At 44.0% G+C, this 20833-nt stretch overlaps 1 protein-coding gene across 1 annotated transcript in view; it reads left to right on the forward strand.

The window, feature by feature from the left end:
- Positions 1–1169: 1169 nt before the first annotated feature.
- Positions 1170–20833, forward strand: part of EML4 (echinoderm microtubule associated protein like 4) — a 168066-nt gene continuing 148402 nt past the window's right edge. Inside the window, exon 1 of the mRNA XM_018555376.1 lies at positions 1170–1339. Coding sequence (XP_018410878.1) covers positions 1252–1339 — 88 coding nt within the window. The 5' untranslated portion in view covers positions 1170–1251. The remainder of the gene's footprint in view (positions 1340–20833) is intronic.

The raw sequence follows: 20833 nt of genomic DNA on the forward strand, positions 1-20833 counted from the left end.
GGAACCAAGAGAGGTAGAAGGATCTGGGGAACCAAGAGAGGTAGAAGGATCTGGGGAACCAAGAGAGGCATAAGGATCTGGGGAACCAAGAGAGGCAGAGGGATCTGGGGAACCAAGAGAGGCAGAGGGGTCTGGGGAACCAAGACAGGTAGAAAGATCTGGGGAACCAAGAGAGGCAGAGGGATCTGAAGCAACAATAGAGGTTGAGGGATCTGGCAAACTAACACAGGCTGAGGGATCTGAGGAACTAAGAGAGGCAGAGGGATCTGAGAAAACAATATGGGCAAATTAATCTGGAGCTCCAAGATAGGCAGAGATATCTGGGGAACCAAGAGAGGCAGAGGGATCTGGAGCGCCACAAGGGGGATACGAATCTGGAACACCAATAGACGCAGAGGGATCAGGAAAACCAACACAGGCAGAGAGATCTAAGGAACCAAGAGAGGCAGAATGATCAGCAGAAGCAAAGGGACAAAGGGATTCGGGAAACCAAGAAGGACAGATGTGTCTGGCCCACCAAGAGAAGCAATGGAATCTGGAGCAGCAAGACAGGCAAGGGAACATAGACAGGCAGAGGGATCTGGGGAACCCATACAAGTAGAGGGATCAGGTGAACCAAGACAGACACATGGATCTGGTGACGCAAGACTGACAGAAGGATCTGAGGAAAACGGGGCAGAGAGATCTGAGCCACAGAGATGGGTAAAGTGATCTAGGCCACCAGAAGTTAAGGGATCTGAATAACTAAAAAGAGCAGAAGCATATGAAAGAGAACAGAGGGCAACTAGGATAGACAAAGGGATCTGGGGAACCACAAGGGGCAGAGAGATCTGGGGAAACACAAGGGGCAGAGAGATCTGGGGAAACACAAGGGGCAGAAAGATCTGGGAACCACAAGGGGCAGAGAGATCTGGGGCACAATAGGGGGTGCAGAGGGATCTGGGGAACCATGGGGAGTGCAAACAGATGTGATGAAGCGGGATGAATGGGGCATGTGAGGCTAAAGAGCGGCGGCGGCTGGTATCTGTGATCATTCCTCCCTCTCCCCATAAAGTGAGCTGCTCTGTCTGCTCCTACAGCCAGCCTAGCTCTGCACTTCCTCCTTCCAGGCAGTGGTTGTCAGGCTGCGCTCGCAATAAAGTTATTCCAGAAAAAAAAATCCGGGGAGGCGGTGAGGCCGGCAGCCGTGACTGCAGATAGAGGCGGGAGCGGAGCGGCCACATACACCTCACTCCGGGTCAGCTTGACTGAATGAGAGAGACTGCCAACCTAAGCCCCATCCAGGAGGGAACCCGCCAGCTTGCACACAGCGCCATGGACGGATTCGCCGGCAGCCTGGGTGAGTGCGGGGTAAGGGGAGACACCTGGGGCACCGTGCTGGGGGCTGAATGCCTGTCCATACACCCCGCATACCTCTACTGAGGGTGACCGTCTGTCCATACACCCCGCATACCTCTACTGAGGGTGACCGTCTGTCCATACACCCCGCATACCTCTGCTGAGGGTGACCGCCTGTCCGTACACCCTGCATACCTCTGCTGAGGGTGACCGCCTGTCCGTACACCCCGCATACCTCTGAGGTTGACCGCCTGTCCGTACGCCCCGCATGCCTCTACTGAGGGTGACCGCCTGTCCGTACGCCCCGCATGCCTCTACTGAGGGTGACCGCCTGTCCGTACGCCCCGCATGCCTCTACTGAGGGTGACTGCTTAACCTGACACTCTGTATACTAATGACAGGGACTGACTACCTTGCTGTGTCACCTTGAATTGGGATGATGCCCTGTCTGTACACCCTTTGCACTAACAGCCTGTATACTAATGATGGGACAGACTGCCTGCTTTATATCCTTCATGCTCAGAGGTTGGGGGGGCTGACTGAGTATGCTGACACCCATCATACTGCTCTGAGGACTGACTGCCTGATTTGACTCCCCACATACTGTTTGGGGGGCATTCTGCATGTGCTGATACCCCACATCCCACTGCTGTTGTATCTCCAGGTCGCGAGGGTTACAGCTGCCATTGCGCCTTCTGCCCTCCTGTGAATGGTTAGACTTAGAGAGATGAGCTCTGCTGCCATTGCTTGCCATTATGTCTGCTATCGGCTATACTGTGTAATTGCCATGTAGGTGCTACCACCTCATGCAAATCTATAGTGGGGATTTTCATTTCTGTATTGTGAGGGATTCCATCCAGTCAGTGTGCGGGCCTGCGTGTCACCTACCTACCAGCTTGGATGATGCTTACTAATGTATAAATGATAGCATACATTATATGCAGTGCAAATGGTGTGTGTGCACATTCTATGTGTGTGTGTGTGTGTGTATTCTTGATCTTTCTTTGCATTGCCATATATTTTATCTACCTGATAAAAAAGAAAAGCTGCCTATATCTAGATCTATCATGGATCTCTCTTTATAAACCTCCAACCTTTAAAAGTGCTTCAAAATTGCCTGCAAGCACTGAAGCATGACTGGGGGCTGGTTGTAGCTTGTTGTGTGGTGTCAATGGCTTCCAGTAATCGGAATGTCTTGTTGCAGCACCTTTTACACGGGGCAGATGCTGCAGGCAATTCTTGAATTGGTTGCTTCTTATGGGACCTGATAATGGCTGGATTTAGGCATGTAACTGTAATGTCTTCCTTATATTGTAAAGCGCTGCACAAACTGTTAGCGCTATATAAATCCTGTATTATAATAATAATAATAATAATAATAATAATAATAATAATAATTTTTCATTTCTGCTGCGGAGGGCACATAGGCCGGTGTTTTTGAATCGCGCTGTGCAATCTTATGGCTTTTCCTATGGTTGTGATTTTTGCCTTGTTGCATTACACGGAGTTCTATTCTCTGAGCTTCGGAGCTTTTGGTGTTTTTTGCATCGATCCTCTGATGCCCCGTGTACCTCTCAGACTATAGTCACCATCATTTTATCCTGTGTGATGTCTTAGATATGGGTAAAGGTTCCCAGCTGTGTGTCAGACAGAATGTTTATCGTCTCTCCTGTTCATTGTAAATACTTTTCTTCTGCTTGGATATTTGGAAAGACTTTACAATAACAGTCTGTTACACTATAAATTGCTTTAAGTAATGATTGTTTATGATGAATGGAGCACATGTTGCACAATGCTGTTAGAATCTGTGTTGCAGTTCAGCGACATTAATGCTTCACCAGAACAGGAAGTTATAAGCACACACCATTAAGCAGACATTTACATGTGCAGGAGCAATCTACTGTCTGCTTACAACTGACATAAACATAACACAGGCTCACAGGTTAAAAAATGTGTTTCTTGTATATTTTTTTTTTTTTTACATTGGAGCCAGTGAAGCATTGAAACTGCGATGAGTGGATTATGGGTACAATGCTCCTTCTCCTGCGGACTCTTCTTCCTGTCCATGCCTGTACCTCGGTGGAGACAATTAGAAACATGGATGGGAGCAAGAATGAATGGACACCGCTCCAAGCTCCCTCCCGTGATGGACTACAATCTCCGTACGAATTAGTAAACTACACATGAGATTGTAGTCTATCATGAGAGGGAGTTTAGAGCAGTGACTACTTTACAACACACACAGGAACCATGGGGAACAAAAGTAGCCACACTCCAGAAGGAAGGACCAATTCAGAGATGATTTGAGGATCAACAGCCGATTGATACACAAATAAGATACATTTTTGATAATGGTTAAGGTATTTGAATGTGTTTTTTAAGATTAAATTCCTGAGTTTAGTGTCACTTTTAGGCCTCATTCACACTGCCGCACATATACGCGCGCATAGTACCATATGCAAATAAATGGCTCCATACACATAGCTGCGTATTGGAGCCGTATATTTGCGTAGCGTAAAAATGCGCAAAAACAGAATGGAACAGAGATGCATGCGGGCAGCGTATTTCTGCGTATTTACACGCATATACGCGTGTTTGCGCGCACATACGCACGTACAGTTAATTAACATTTCTATTACGAATTATGCATTGTGGGATTAGTGCACGCATATACGCACACGCGCACCTGCATTATACGTGCGTATATACGCAATATACAAATTTGCTCTTGCGTTGTGTGTGAATGAGGCCTAAGGAACCTGAGTGTGCAACAGAGAATGTAAACATCTGACACTCCGGAAGTGTGGGATGTAAACATTCTTCAGGCTGCAGCTCTTGAATATACGGACTAACGGGTGCAAATACAGATGTATACAGCGTAGAATAGGCCTGTATTCGCGGAGCCCCTACACCAGGGGTAGGCAACCTTGGCTCTCCAGCTGTGCTGAAACTACAAATCCCATAAGGCATTGCAAGCCACAGGCATGACTCCCAGAGGCAGAAGGAGGATGGGATTTGTAGTTTCAGCACAGCTGGAGAGCCAAGGTTGGCTACCCCTGCCCTGCTCCTGACAATTATCTGGAGATTTTTGTCTGTGATTGCGTTTTCGTTAATTACTACACAACTGGCAGATTTTTGTCTTTCAAGCAGGTTAGAAAATGTTTGTCTAGTTGGATGAAAATTGACAGGTTAGTGGGGTTTCTGTACAACAAAAATCTCCAGATGAAAACTGCACATGCTCAAACGAAAAGCTGTTCTTTCAATCGATGAAAATTGGCCAGTTAGTGGTGCTGATGAACGTTAATTGCGAACTACATTGGTCTGTGCGTGATGGGCTAATTGAACGAGGGTGAGATGTCTGGCCAAAAAAAAAGTTGTACAAAGGTTGTAAGGTGTATGGCCACCTTAAGATTGTATGGACAGAAGTTCCCAAATGCAGAAATTTTGCTTTTAGAAAATGTGTACGGTAACCACTGGTATCGGAGTATTACATGCATACATCTGCTTCCAGCATATTCTATGGACAAGAAAACGCAGCAGGTGCCACAAGTACATGTGTATTTTATGCTGTATGACTATACCCTTGTATTTGTGCCCCTGTACGTGAGCCCTAAAGCCTCTTTTACAGGTGTAATGTTGTTGCATTTTTTTTTCTTCTAACCCAGCAGTCATGTTGAGTTCAGTTTTGCGTTGCTCTGTCTTTTTCAGTCCTGGCAGTAATGACTTTGCTCTTGCAGTCTGTTTCTTACAGAATCATCAATTTCGAGTCCATTATGTGTGTCATAAGCTTCTATTTTCTCTGATTGCAAGATATTGATTGTTGTGTCTTGTAAACAATAAAACCTTTAGGCCTGGTTCACACCTGAACGTTTTGTAGTGCGTTCAACGCTCAACGAACGCTCTACAAAACGCTCAAACATCTGAATCCCATTGTATTCAATGGGTCTGGTTCACACCTTGCCGTATTTCCGGCCTTCCGTACGCGATACAAAACGGCCTACGCCCAAAGAAGTACATGTACTTCTTTGGGGCGTTTTGGTCTCGGGTTTCCATTGGGATACAGCCAAGTAGCCCTCGGAAACGGGCGTTTGTCGCGCTTTTTTACCGCGATCAAAAAACGTGCGAAAACATGCGAAACGCGCGACAAACGCGCATATTCAATACGCCTAGGTGTGAACCCAGCCTTAAATAGCTTTTTAAGTCTTTTGCTGATCCGATTATTCTGTCTCATTTTTATTTATGGTTTTACGTTTTGTTTTTTTTCTCCATGCTTACGTCCGTATCATGTATTGCTGTAGTAAACAGTTGCTGATACTAATCCAGCGGAAAAATGCTTACAGTTCCAAATTATATAGCCCAGGTGTGATATAAAACTGGTGCAGAATATGCAATATACTCTTGAGTAACAGCCCGGGCAGAGTGATTACAAATCCTGTATATGTATATATATATATATTGTATTGTTGAAATTCTTTCAACTTCATGTAACGGGTATCTAAACCTGAGAAAAAACATTTGTGATGCAGCTTACCGATCCTTAGATGTGGTGTCTGCATTCGTTTTCTGTTTTAAGTGCTAGGTCACACCAGATGCAGTTGTGATGCAGTCCGTTCAGTTCGGCAGTTCCATCCGAAATGCATCACAATGCTTTCCTATGGGATTTCTGGTGTTTTGTTCACACCAGTGCAGTCCGTTCCAATGCAGTCAGAAAAAATACTGCTTGCCCTATTTTAGCTGCAATGGAATGCATGCAAACGCACTGGAACTCACCTGAAATCCAATTTTTAAGCAAAAGAAGAAAAAGCGCATGAATCCCGTTCAAATTGCACTGCAGCTGCGCAGACGTACACAGTTTTGGTGTGAACTAGCCCTAAGGCTTTTTTTACCCTTTTATTTTTATCTGGTAATCATGCCAGTAACATATGTTTCCTGCCCCAGGGTTACACTGCTAAATATACTGTATATGTGGAAGAGCAACATTTTCACCCTAGGCTGCTCCAGGTTTGGGCTACAAAGGCCTCCACCTTTCCTCATCTCTATAACACATTAGCAGGTTTATTTCCATACTTACAGAAAATGTGCTTACCCTAAAAAAATAAAAAATAAAATATATATTGCATTTTTGTTCTTGGGGTTAGGTATATTTTAGTGACACTAACCTCAGGCGTTAAATCTTAAAAATGCATTCATGTACCTTTTTTATCTATTAACAAAAATGTATCTTATTTGTGTATCACTCGCCCATAGATCGTCAAATCATCTTTGTCTTCATGCTGACATTGTCCTTCTGGAGGGGTGGCTACTTTTGTTCCCCATGGTCCCTGTGTGTGTTGTAAAGTAGTCACCGCTCCAAGGTCGCGCCCGTGATGGACTACAATCTCATGCTTAGTTTAGTAATTTGTATTGAGATTTTGTAGTCCATCACAGGAGTGAGATTGGAGCAGTAGCTACTTTACAACACACGCAGGGACCATCATTAAGGATCATCATCATCATCATTGAGGATCTACAACTGAGTGATAGACAAATAAGAATTTTTTTGTTAATAGGGTACATGAATGCATTTTTAAGATTTAACTGCTGAGTTTAGTGTCACTTTAAGGATATCTCCAAGAAAATGAGAAATATATTTTTCATTCAGGAGCTTTTGTAATCGCAGAGGGGGCAACACTCCATCCTAAGGGCTGGTTCACACCACAAAGGCTGCGTTCTCAAGCGTTCAGCCTCTAGAACGCACTGGAACGCAAGGCAGCCGGCTCACTGCGTTCAGGGGTGGGAGGGGGCGTGGCGGTGCATTGAAGTCAATGGCACCGCAGCCACGCCCCCTGCCTGTAGTGCGATCACCGTCACCTGGAACACAGGCACATTAGTGCGATCTGCAAAAATATTGCAAGAACAATTTTTGTAGATCACACTGGACCAGAACGCAAGCACTATTGTGCCTGCGGTGGGCGTGGCTGTGGTGTCATGCACCGACACGCCTCCTCCCGCCCCTGAATGGAGGGAGCTGGCCGGCTTGCGTTCAAGGCCGAACGCTCTGTGTGCCAAGAAAATATCCCCCACACTATTACTCCATCACCAGCATGAACCGTTGATACAAGGCAGGATGGATCCATGCTTTCGTGCTGTTTACGTCAAATTCTGACCTGACCATCTGAATGTTGCAGCAGAAATCGAGATTCGTCAGTCCAGGCAACATTTTTCCAATGTTCTATTGTCCAATTGTGGTGAACACTTGCGATGTGTAACCTCACTTTCCTGTTTTTTAGCTTAGAGGAGTGGCACCTAGTGTGGTCTTCTGCTGCTGTAGCCCATCTGCTTCAAGGTTGGACAATGTTGTCTATTCAGAGATGGTATTCTGCATACCTCGGTTGTAACGAGTGGTTATTTGAGTTACTGTTCCCGTTCTATGAGCTTGAACCAGTCTGCCCATTCTTCTGTGACCTCTGATATCAGCAGCATTTTCACCCAGAGTACTTCCGTTTACTGGATGATTTCTCTTCTTCAGACCATTCTTTTGTAAATTCTAGAGATGGTTGTGCGTAAACATCCCAGTAGATCAGCAGTTTCTGAAATACTAACACGTCTGGCACCAACAGCCGTGCCATGTTCAAAGTCAATTAAATCGCCTTTCTTCCCCATTATGATGCTCGCTTTGAACTTCAGCAGATCATCTAGACCAGGGGTAGGCAACCTTGGCTCTCCAGTTGTGCTGAAACTACAAATTCCATAAGGCTTTGCAAGCCACAGGCATGACTCCCAGAGGCAGAAGCATGATGGGATTTGTAGTTTCAGCACAGCTGGAGAGCCAAGGTTGCCTACCCCTGGTCCAGACCCATGGTTCCCAACTGGTGGATAGTCACCCAAAAGTGGATTGCAACCCCATGTTCAGTGGGTCGCTGCATGCCTTCCACTGCACTAGGTAAGATGCTCCTCATCTTCCCCAATAGCTCAGCACTGTCAGTTCTCGTATCCATATGCTGCCTGGCGGAAAGTGTCAGTTTTGAAGTGGGGTGGGCTGGGGTAATGGCCGCGAGGGAGCTGCATCCATACGTGTATTGCTTACAGCTTCCTCGCATGACCGGAGTGACGTCACATACAGCACCTCTACAGGGAGTGCAAGGGAACTGTACAAGCAATGCACATATGGATAGAGCCCTGTCATAGCACAGCAGCCCACACTGGATCCCTAAAATTTGTTTGGAGTGCATGTGTGAGAGAATGTGTCTGTGGTTGTGTGTGTGTGTCTCACTGTTTTCATCTCAAACTACCATGCAATTGCACCTACTGTTTGTTCTGTGTGGGAGGTGCGTTGCCATTCATTTGAATGGCACCCCAAACACACCCCGCCAATGTGGTACTTCAATACCGTGCGTTCCAGTGTGGTGCGACTTGGGTCGCGACTTAATGACCAAAGGACAAATGTTGGTCCTGAGGTTATACAGATTCAGAACCACTGGTTTAGACTATGTGTACATGCCTAAATGCATTGAGTTGCTGCCATGTGATTGGCTCATTAGATATTTGCCGTAACGAGCAGTTGAACAAGTGTATCTAATAAAGTGGCCAACTAAAGCTGCTCGAAATCCAAGCAGTGTGTGGCCCCTTTAGCACCCCTCTGCTCAACAAAAGCTGATTTTTGAATCAACTTTTGAAAGAGTTGATCAGAAAATTCTCTGCAAAACGGCAACAGCAGCAACTCGGACGCAGTCACTGTTCTGGTATTCTAACAGCTGCACACTAGCCCCTGTCAGAATATGATAGCCCGTGGAGGGTTTCCCTCCATCAACACTGTTTGGTGTGGAGGGGTCAATCAAGTGCTTTATTTTCATTCACCCCGAAGAGCTGAACAAGAAAAAAAACCCCCCCAATAAGTAGAAGGTCCAAATTTTCTGTAGTTTTAGCCGTATATCAGGGCTGGATCAATTCCAGGAGACAATTCCAGGAGCCAATGCTTCAAGTTTACAGCTAGCGCCTGTTTTTGAGGTCTCTCTAGTTGTCAGTTTTGCTGGCTCACAAAAAAAATCCTGCTGGTTCCTGGAATGGACAGATCGCCTCCTGTATTTCATATGACTTTGTCCACCCCCTGCTGTATATACACCCAGATAGTATATAGGTTTGTGGTAAACAAGCTGCTAAAGCCCATTACTGACATTAGTAAGATACTTGGTGTCGGTGACTTGGTCATTATTGGATGTCTAAGAGGCACCTCCACTCAGCTGCCTGACAGGCTCAAGCTGTCAGTGGTCTTGTTAACATCTCTCTGATCCCTGAGCTGATAATATGCAGGCCAGGGAGCATCGATTTCACGGCATGGCTTCTGTCTGCACTTTTCTGACGTTTTAAAACCTGCATCCTGTTTTCAATGCAAACCTGTAAGTGCTGAGATGGGGGTATGCAGCACAAATCTAGAAGCTACTTAATGGACTCCATTCTGTGAATATTTAATATGTCTTCGTATATCGTTCTCAGATGGAAGCTATTACAGTATGCTTTAGTAGGACTTGATAAAAGCAATGCTGAATTGCTCTTGCCATTACGGATTAACTTCTCCTAGCCGGTCAGCATAGCACAAATTACCTGTATATCATTCTAGATTCACAGATGCTTAAAGATGAGCTCTGGGCAGATGTAAGAGATCATTGTTTAATCCGGTTATTTTTTCCTTAACGGCTTATCTACCGGATGCCATTTAAAAAAAAATAAAAAATGGTGCTGGAAAATTAGTTTGTTAGTCGCAGCACTGATTTTGAAACGGGGATTCTTTTTACTGGTTGTGGCAGATCTTGGTGGGTGTTGTTGGGAAATGTTTGATGTCCGTACTCCTGTTCTAACCCAGTTGGTTAAATTAATCAGTTCTTGGCCCCTTAGTGGCAATAATGCTGGGGTGGACTAATTAATATTGAACTTAGGAGCCACTCTCCAAACCAGAGTTTATTTAGCTTTATTGACAACTACAAAGTTGGGCACGGCTGTAATTTTTAGGGAGCATTGGCTACTTTGCTCCTGGGATCTGTCCAACCCTGCCATAGAGGACTGTATAAGGGTGTACTGTAACTCAGTGTAACAACTATACTTCTACATTGTTACATTGTGATCACATCCAAATCTTTGATATCTTAATCTTTTTTTGTTTTTTTTGTGAGCACTGGTGGCCATCTTTGAATAGAGAAGGGCTGAATAAACAGGAATTTCACCTGCCCTGGGCCAACTTGTGTATCTTACCACTTATCCTGAATTCACATGCCCGCTTAGTGAATCCAGCGTGGCTCTGTTGTGATCCGTCAGTTGGATGCCACACGCCGGGTCCCGTGTTGCCATTTTTTCCTACGATGTTCTCAGGAGACAGCTGTTCTCTTCCCCCCTCCATCCCCCCCAGTTCAGGTGATGGGTGACAGGTCTGCCTTCTCCAAAACCAGGTAGAAGCTGAAAACTCTTGAGATATGTGATATGCATGCCCCAGAAAGCTTCAAAAGCAGGCATCACACATCAGAAAAAAAAACCCAGTGAATCCAAAAAAAGTCAGCTATTTAACCTAGGTATGGGGGAGGAACTCGGTACAGGAAAGTTTGTGTGGGTGGGTGTGTGTGTGTGTGTGTGTGTGTGTGTGTGTGTGTCCAGGTCCAAGGAGCCCTGGTTAATACATAGGAGGGTGGGGCAAGGGGCATGGCTGGTAGGATGATTAGAGAGATACCAGCATGCTGTGTGCCGCAATGGCATCCTGCAGCGTGAAGGTCCACTTTAAAGGGTATCTCTGGTCAAAAACGAAAAATAACTAATGTATAATGAATTTCCATAAGTTTTTTCCCATTCCTAATAACCATATCAGTCTAGAAGTTTGTAAACTTATTGAAGATGTCCATAGGATGTACTTCCTCAATGCAGTGACACAATTTCACTCAGCCCCGTGATCCTTGTGTCACCACTCTAACTAAGCCTGCCGTCTGAACTACAAGTTAACATCTGAACTTCCCACAATGTGCCATGCGGCTGCCCCTTCACTATCCAAGCAGTTTTGCTTTGACTGCAGTGGAGAAAAGCATGATGAAAGATCTGGCAGTGTTTTGTGGCAGAGGTGCCACATTACTAAAGTGTCTGTAGAGGATTATAGATCTTTGGCAGGTAAGACATAAATGTATTTCAAATCTGGTTTAGTCATTTGCTTAGACGTCTGCATAACATATGCATTACAAAGTGGTAGTTAGCACTTTTATTGTTTGAAAACATAATACGGTAGCAACTTACAATTTCCCTTTTAATATGTTAGCAAAACAGCACTTCTGTTTAGCAGCCTATGGTCTGTGTAATGGCAACTGCTTTGCTGTCATGTTAATGTTGAACAATTTTTAAGTGCCGCCATGTGCAAATAAGGATTGTCAACGGCTTTCCCCAACAGAAGGCTAATCAATTTGTGAGAGCCCTGTACAATGCAAATTTTGGCTGGTTCTTTATGATTCAAAGGAGTCGGTTGGGAAATCTTCGAATGAACAGAGCTGGCAGCCAATCAGTTGCTGGCTCTGCTTTGGTACTCTGAGGGCTTGTTCACACCAAGTGCATGCGGAGCAGATGCAGAGCAGTTACAGAACGCATCAAAAATGCATCCAATGTATTCTAATGGTATTTTGGGCTCTAGTTCACACCACAGTGTTCAGTTCCAGAGCATGGGGGAAAAACCTGCAGCATGCCCTATTTTTTTCTGCTCTGGATTGCATCAAAATGCATCAACTCATGCAAGCGCATTGGGACGCACTAAAAGCCCATTTTTTTAGGCAAAAAAAACAGACCGGAATGCGTCACAAACAAGGCAAAACGCACTGCATATGCAGAAACTCATGATCAGATCTGCTCCGAATTTGGTGTTAAAGGAGAACTTTATAGTTCTCCTCAGGGTCGCGGGAGGACATATACTAGCATTCTCCCGTGACTCAAAGCTCGCGGTAAACAGACCGCCGCAGCCGGGACGGATGTCGACATTACTGTCAAGATCCACCCAGCTGCGTAATTGACTGCTGGCTCTGCCTATCTAGAGCCAGAGCCAGCTGAACCCGCCCCCTCCCCCGTTCGTTCCTCCAGTCAGCGATGGAGGATCGGCACGGGGAGGGGGGCAATCCCTGTGGGGAGCAATGAGTGACAGTCACGGCTCTCTGCAGGGACAGGATCGAGAAGTGAGTGAGCGATGGTATGTGTTCGTTCACTTCCCGATCTATTGAGCCAGCGTGTGACAGTTTCATTGTCACACGTCGGCTCGAACTATGAGGTTGAGTGACTATCACTCGCCTCATAGTTCTCCTTTAACAAGCCCTGACAGTGGCCGCCTTCAGAATACAATGAGACAGTGGGAGTTTCCTTGATCAACACTTGTAAGCGTTGATGGAGGAATCTGTCATATTTTCTTTGTTCAGCCTATCGGTTAAACAAAGAAAATCTTAGGCCTGGTTCACACCTGGGCGTTTTACAGCGCTGATCGACGTGCTGTAAAACGCCCAGCAAGTGAAATCCCATACTTTCCTATGGGCATGGTTCCTACCTGGGCGTATTTCAGTGCGTAGGAACGCCCTGAAAAACGCCCTACGCCCAAAGAAGTACAGGAGCTTCTTTGGGGCGTTTTTCCGCGCGTTTACATTGGTATTCCTGAGTGTGGATCGGGGGTTAACAAAGCGGTAACCCCGAGCCACACTCGGGAATACAGCGTACAGGTCATACCTTGTCCGCGATCCCCGCTGTGTCCTACGGTGGCTGCCGACTTCCGGGTTCAAGCCCTTCCGGGGGCGGAGCCGGCAGGAAGCTTAAAAGTGAATTAAAAAAAAAAAAATTTGAAAAAAATAAGGAAAAAACAGTGAAACGCGCGTTTTGCTGAACGGAAAAACGTGCTAAAAACCGCGAAACAAACAGGCTGGGTTCACACCTGAGCGTATTTTTTCAGCTCAAGTGTATGGGCCGCTTTAGTGTCTTCTATGCCTCATTATTAGCCCATGCATAGTAGGTGGTTTTGGTAGACCGTTCTACGATGTCAGAACAGGGCCAGGATCTTGTACACAGGAGGTATTTAGATTTGCATTAAAGAGCACCCTGGGTTTCAGGACTTCCAGGGCATTGCCTGCTTTTCATATATTGTGCTTGTGGGACTTTTAATTGAAACATGGAGGCTGCCAATTCTGTCCTCAAATATTGGATGTCTGAATTTCATGCTGATCGATTGACTTCAGTAATGTCACTGAATTGGAACAAGTATGACTTTCCTGAAATCCAAAATTGTCATTGAGAGTTTATTTCAAGGCAAAATAAAAGTAAACAAAAATATGCAGCACATCTCTGCATTGCATTTACATTTTTCCATGTTTTTTATCCCTTTTTAAAAGACCCTTCAAGTACAGTAATAAAAAAAAAAAAAACTGCCAGCCCTTCCCAGTTTGTTCTTTTGCTAAACTATTGAATTCCTCCCACTGGCATAATATCCACAATATTGTAACTAATCATTGTATAGGCCAAGATAGGAACTGAACTAACCCATGAAGTGTGCACAGGACTGCAATTAATGATTATTTTCATAATCCATTACTTGTGTGATTTTATTTTTTCAATTAATCGGATAAAAAAAATAAAATACCATTTCTTAATTTAAAATAAAAACCACAAAGTTTACTTCGGAATAAAACTGCATGCACAATTTTTTTGCAATTGCACTGCACTGGAAGCACGGCATTGCAGTACCGTGCGTTCCAGTGCGGGCAATCACACTGTGGGTGGGAGACGCGTTTGGGGTGCTATTGAAATTAATGGCACTGCAACGCACCTCCCAGAGCAGAATTTGTCAGACTGAAATCGAAAATTACTTATTTTACACTTTTTTTTTTCTTTTTTCTTTTTTTTATAATTGTATTGTAAGCACATGGCGCTTGAATAACTTCAGCCCGGGAATGGCGGCTGCCAGTGGCAAGATTCCGCAGACGGCGGCTGAATGTAAATATAGCAGGTAGTGAGCTGGAGCAATAGCCAGCCTGCTAATGGGCATTTCAATTTACAATAGCCAATAGCAGGCTGGCTATTGTAGCCGCCCACTGCTTTCTTTGCCCTCCTCCCAGCATGGAGGAGAGAGCTAGGGGATCCAACCAACTAATCGATAATGAGCATAGTTGACAATTATTCTCATTAATCGATTTGTTAGTTGCAGCCCTACATCGGATAAATCTGAATTTCTGTCAAAATCAACAGGTATATTTTGTACTTCTCAAACAGTGCAAAACACTTTTTAAATGGTATATTTAAGATGCCTAAAGGGAGCAAAGAGGTAAATAATTGCTAGGATTAATGCACTTTAAGGTCAGATAGAGCCATAGAACCCTGAACCTATACACTAAAAGCACTTTACAACTAACCATGTTTCACCTCACTGTAGTTATGGGCATTGTGGAGAAATTAGTTATAAAGTTTACAACCTCTTTTCTCTGAGATCTTAGCAGCCTGTCAGCCCTCTAATATAAACCAACAGCAGATGTCCCCAACCTGTTAGAAACTAAGAACTGAATTTAGGGTATTTGTTGGGATCTTTGAGGGTTTTTGAAAATGAATACATTCACAGTATAAGCAGTTAGTGAGTGTGGGCTTGTTTTAAAACTTTTCCTTATGATTGAGAATATGTAAGTACGGTAGGTTTTTTACATTAGTCTCTGGGTTATACATCCTTTTATATACACCGGGTAAGCGTTGTTAGATTTCCTGAACTCTGAAAACGGCAAAATGATCTGTAAAAGTTCCACAATGTCCAATGAAAACACGGGAATAAGAACCGGGAAGGAGCAGTCAAGCCTGACTGCCGATACAAGTCATTTAGTCTGTCAGAGGCTTGATCTGAGCAGGCAAAGCTGCCGAGCTCTCTTACCCTGGAGTCTGTCAGGAGCCAAAACCAGCTCTGCCATGCTGCACAAACACAGTGCTGGCATGGCTTATTCAATTACTATTACCAAATGCATCATATAATATAGAAACTGGACACGGTTCAGAAGGTCCAACAGGCCTTCTTTTGTTTTCCTTTTGCTTTATTACTATATAGACATCTTAGTAGCCTGTCTGACGGAGGAAAGTCATCATTAATTAAATTATGGCAATCATTTTACTTGCATATTTATTTTGAGTTTGTTTTTCCCCTTTTCTAATTACACACCAACAGACTGAACACCTGGACATTTTTGCAAGAGTTGACATCATCTTGGTTATTCCATCGACTTAAAGAAGCTGTCTAAATCTACAGATTTAAAGAATCCCTTGTTGATCCTCTTGATAATTATAAGTTGCATTGCAGTCGGCGTTGAAAATAAAGCCTTGGACTACACAGCGAGAGCACCGTCTGCGTACCCTGTGTTTTCCATTGCAGTAATGGGCTAGTCCATCCCCGTGCTTGCTTAAAGCAGAACCAAAGTCTGCAAGTTTCACTGGCACATTGTGGCACACTTGCCTGTTAGTGTTCCTTCTCCCATTGATAACAAGGCCAAGGTCTAAGGTACAATTTGGGTTTTAATACAGCTACACCTGACCCAAGATGTGACCTGAGAGAGAAGAGCTGTGAAGCACAGTCCCTGGTCACTGTAAGCAACTATATTGCCTGTCCAACAAGCAGAACTGATATATGCAATAGATAAATATAATTTCCCACCTTTAACATATGTATTTGCAATTCATACAGTAAAACTATTGTTTTTTTTGATAGTAACACAATTAAAGGCCAAATTCTCCTTTTGGACCAAGCTAGATGTAACGCCCATTATCAGGGTGTAACCTGAAACATTGGCACAACCCCCTCCCCCGGGTTTCTTCTCCCCCTCGGGCTGCTGCTGTAATTTGAATTTGACGCCGCTGTGCATGGATTTTCCCGCACAGCAGCGTCATCCATTCACAGATCCTTTGATAGCATCTGTGAATGGAGAAGCTGCAAGTCCCATCAGCCACAACTGCAGAGGGGTTTGTAGTTTTCATTGGAATGCAAGTGTAGCTCATTCATTCTCCCTGCCATCCATGTTACTGAATGTCTCTGCCAAGGTATGGGCATGGATGGATGGGGGGGAGTCTGCAGGATCCAGAGCAATGGACCCACAATCTACTGATCACGGTTGCAGTGCTTTACTGGATCCAATACTAAAAAAAAAAATAACTGCAGATTTGTTTTTCTTTTATGAAGAAATGTGCATTTATTCTTTTCTCTACAAAAAAAGTAGACTTTACCTTTTTAACCTCTTGCATGAAAGGAGAACTATGAGGCGATAGGATTGCACTCTTCCCCATAGTTTAGATCTGACGTTGACACTGCAGTTGTCAGATCTAAACTGAGTGATCACAAACCGCTGATCGCTCAGTTCACAATGCAGGGATTCCCCCCTCCCCTCTCCGTTTCCCAATTGCTCATTGGAGGAACAGATAGGGGAGGGAACGTGTCGAGCTGGCTCTGGCTCTAGAGGTAGTCAGGTAGTGGGGGGGCTGGCTGCGGCACTGCTCTGCGCTATCGGCATATAGAGGGCAATAGCCAGCTACAGGCTAAGTTTTGGGTCAATGGAGGACTCTAAAGAGAACTATGGCCAAAAAAGGTTTCAGTAGTTTTCTCTTTTAAGATAACCAAATTTGCATTTTGTCTAACAAATGTAATTTAACTCTAAATGAGTTGCTCAGCTGCACCAGTGATATCGTCTACTACCACCATGAAACAACTCTTGTTGGTTTGGTGTCTTTAGTTTACTCTATTGACCACATTAAAGTGGTTCTCCGGGAAGTTGCAAGTTGCGGCAGACCCAGATTTTTAATGACCTAATCTCTGGCCGCCTACGTGTGTGGCCAAACCAGACCGCCACCCGGCAACTTGGCTGTCAGGGAGAGTTTAGGGGATTGTATGTGCACCGAAGATTGTAAGGAGCATTGCAGTGTTGAAGGTTCTCCTCTGCCATGGCTGCACCGCTTGAACAGACAGTCCCATTTTTCTCCTTTTGACAAGTCTCAGAGTAAACTGCATCCCATGCACAATTCCAGCCCAATGCATCTTATCTGTCAAATTACAAGCGATTTTGTGTGTACATAAGAACACAAGATATGTCTGAATTTATTTGCGTTAGTTATGGTCTGTAAGCCATGTGTTTCTGCTTTCTCCAGCTGCCAGTATTTCCAGCTCTGTCTCAACTCTTTAGCAAATTGTCCTTTTGCCAAGATTTGCACTTGCTGTTTTTTTTTTTTTTTTTCTTTCCTCCAGAATGTTATCATAATCGTTTTCTGCTGTTTAAATGGTTCTGTTACTTCTGGCCTCTGATTTTATCGGATTGCTGGAGGCTGAATGAAGGCTATGTAAGTTTCTCCATGAATAGGTTGGGAGAGTAAACTGTGAGTTCTTTTAACCCACTGTTGTATTTATAATGGTTTGTGAATATGGATGCTTACTGGGTATGACTGGTTTGTCTTCCATCTTCAATGGATGCAGGGATATTTAGATGAGCCCACTATGATAAGAGAGTCCATGGATGCCGCAAGAACCCTTATTGTAATGTACTGTGAATTTTAAAAATATCACTGCCTATAGAACACTCAGCCCTTTTAAAGGGACACTAAACCCAGAAAACAAATCGTAAAAATGCATTCAAATACTTTTTAACTATTAACAAAAATGTATCTTATTTGTGTATCACTCGGCTGTAGATCCTCAAATCATCTCTGAATTGGTGCTGACACTGTCCTTCCTTCTGGAGGGGGGCTACTTTTGTTCCCCACGGTCCCTGTGTGTGTTGTAAAGTAACCACCACTCCAAGCTCGCTCACATGATGGACTACAATCTCATGTTTAGTTTACTAATTTGTATTGAGATTGTAGTCATCACAGGAGCGAGCTTGGAGCGTTGGCTACTTTACAACACATACAGAGACCATGGGGAAGGACAGTGTCAGCACCAATTCAGAGATGATTTGAGGATCTACAGCCGAGTGATACAAAAATGAGATACATATTTGTTAATAGTTAAGGTACTTGAATGCATTTTTAAGATTTAACTCCTGAGCTTAGTGTCACTTTAAAGCTGAACTCCAGGCAAGCTGCTAAATATACAGATAAAGTACATCTAGGGGAGCTATTTTACCTGCCACAGGTTTTTTTCTACCGTCCATCCAGTCTTGAGATTTACGTAGCAGCACAGCTAGGTTGATGGCACCACTTTCATTTAGGAACCTTGTGGTTTTCGCTCTCCACGGGACAGTACAAGAGCAATGGGAGACTGACGAGCTCACCCGGTAAGGCTTCTCTTTGCAATTTAAACTCCTACCGTAAAACCAGGCTGTCAAAGACGCACCACCTGATCTAGTGTCATCATGCAACCTGGGCTCACAGTGTGATACTGGATAAAATGGCGTTCATACGGCACAGGGTGAGCACCCTTGATAGACAATGAACTGCTCTTGTCAGGTGACAGTCTGGGACACCTTGAACTTAGAAGATATGTGCTTTTATATTTCTATAAAGTTTGGTGTGGGGAGGGAGAATAGGGGTGTTAGGGCAGTGAGCAGTGAAGTTACTTTTGCCCCTTTTGCAGACCCTTTTTTTTTTTTTTTTTTTCTTTTCTCATTCAGACACAGGTTGGGTAGCAATGAACACATGATTGTGATGTTTCTGAACATTTTAGGGGTTTGTAGTTCTGCTGGAGCTGTGGGCGGACGTCTGCCCTTTCCCAGCGCTGAGTATTGCACACACTGTTCTATTTGCTGTTCCATGTCACTTACAATGAGCATAGAAATGGTGACAAGGTAAGCACAGATGGCTGAAAATGACTTCACTGTTCCAGGATCTGGCAAGCCTTTTAACTTGGTAATGTGTGATGAATGTCCCTTGTTAAATAAACCCCTGTTTTCCCTATATCCCATGCTGGTTCTTCCTTATGGAGCTCCTTCTTTTTTTTTTTTTTTTTTTATTCAAAAGCAAAACCTGCTACTTTTCGTATCATGCAGCGAATCAGATTCCCTGTCCTCAGGAGAACAAAGTGTGTGTGTGTGTGAATACATTGAACCTTGGCAGTAGATTTGCATTTAGAAATGTGTTAAATGTAAATATAAAAAGGGTCTTTACATATTAAAAAGACCTCCAGACATTAACGTAAACCTGGGCTGATGGAACTGCGGAGGCTGTTGCCAACTTCTCTTGGCAATGCTACTTCTTTAGCTAATACTGACCTAATGGCTTCAATACATTGGGGCAAGGTCAGTGACTCCAGAAGTATTGGAAGCTAGACGACCAACTCGACTGCGAGGGAGCTAGAATTTTCAGACGAACAATAGCAATGGCTGCCCTCATATTTCTCATGCAGATTTTCTTTCAAATAGAACTAAAGCCAACCAAGGACATTTAAATATTCACAATTTTTGAGTTGTAAATAAGCTTAAAAGCAAGCCCTCACCAACCTCAGTAGCTGCAGACACTGTGAAGCGATTCTTTGTCAAAGTTTGCAGCAGAATCTTCCCTTCCCAGCAATGAGTCGGCAGGCTGCCAACCTTCTAATTAGAGATAATATACACAAAGAGCAGGTGCTCATGAAGAGAAATGAGTGCCGAGACCTGACTTCAACATCTTCGCTGCCTCTTGGGCATTTGAGGCTGAATTGCTCCTCAGTGGCTGTAACTACAGAGGTCGGTGAGGGCTTGTTTTAAAGATTACTTGCCACTTGTTGAAAAATAAATTGTAGATTGATCACAGTTCAACTTTAAAGCTGAACTTTGGGTAAATTTAAAATATTCTCTTGCACTGGGAATTTTCATTGGGTTAGATTCAGTGCCATTCAGGAAGCAAAGATACCAGCAGGGTTTAGCCTAGCTGTGAAGACATACATCAGGAACAAATGAGATCCATTTAGTGGGTCAGCCACGTTCCTTGAGTGTTTTTAAATGCAACAGTTTGATTGGAATGTACCTGTTCAAGGCAATCACTTCCTAGTAAAAGTGCTATACAGTCAGTATTTTATTAATAGTAGAGGATGAAATTCCTATTTATGTCTGAATTAAAGTGAAAAATGTACAGCTCATTTATTGCCTGCCTCTCCACGCTCTGAATAAAATAAAGAAAATGAGAACTGCACAGTTCTGAAGTGTCATTTTGCAAGCTTTATGACGTCCCAATTCCCTTTCATCGTTCTGGAAGATGGGGTGCAAGGTAAGTACTTGGTTATTATTGCTCCTAATAATGGGGGGGCGGGGGTAGGGAATAAGTTGACCTTGCATTTTCATGCAAGGTCCATTTAGCTGTTGTAATGTAATACCAAATTCTGTCTTAAGGTTTACACTGATTTTTAAAGCGCCTGTTTGTTCTCTATAGGGGACATAGATGTCTCTCTTCATGGACACATGGCTCTACCTTGGACACGGCACACAGATTTTGTCATTTTGTTTGTAAACAAGTGTCCCGTCCACAACGGAGAACAGTTCTCTCTTACTTGGCTAAACTCAACAGCAGTCCTACAGTCCCTGGAGCACTTTTATAGATCTCTTAG

Source organism: Nanorana parkeri, unplaced genomic scaffold (genome assembly GCF_000935625.1).
Source record: "Nanorana parkeri isolate BGI_ZX_2015 unplaced genomic scaffold, ASM93562v1 scaffold1, whole genome shotgun sequence".
In the NCBI taxonomy this organism is placed as follows: domain Eukaryota; kingdom Metazoa; phylum Chordata; class Amphibia; order Anura; family Dicroglossidae; genus Nanorana; species Nanorana parkeri.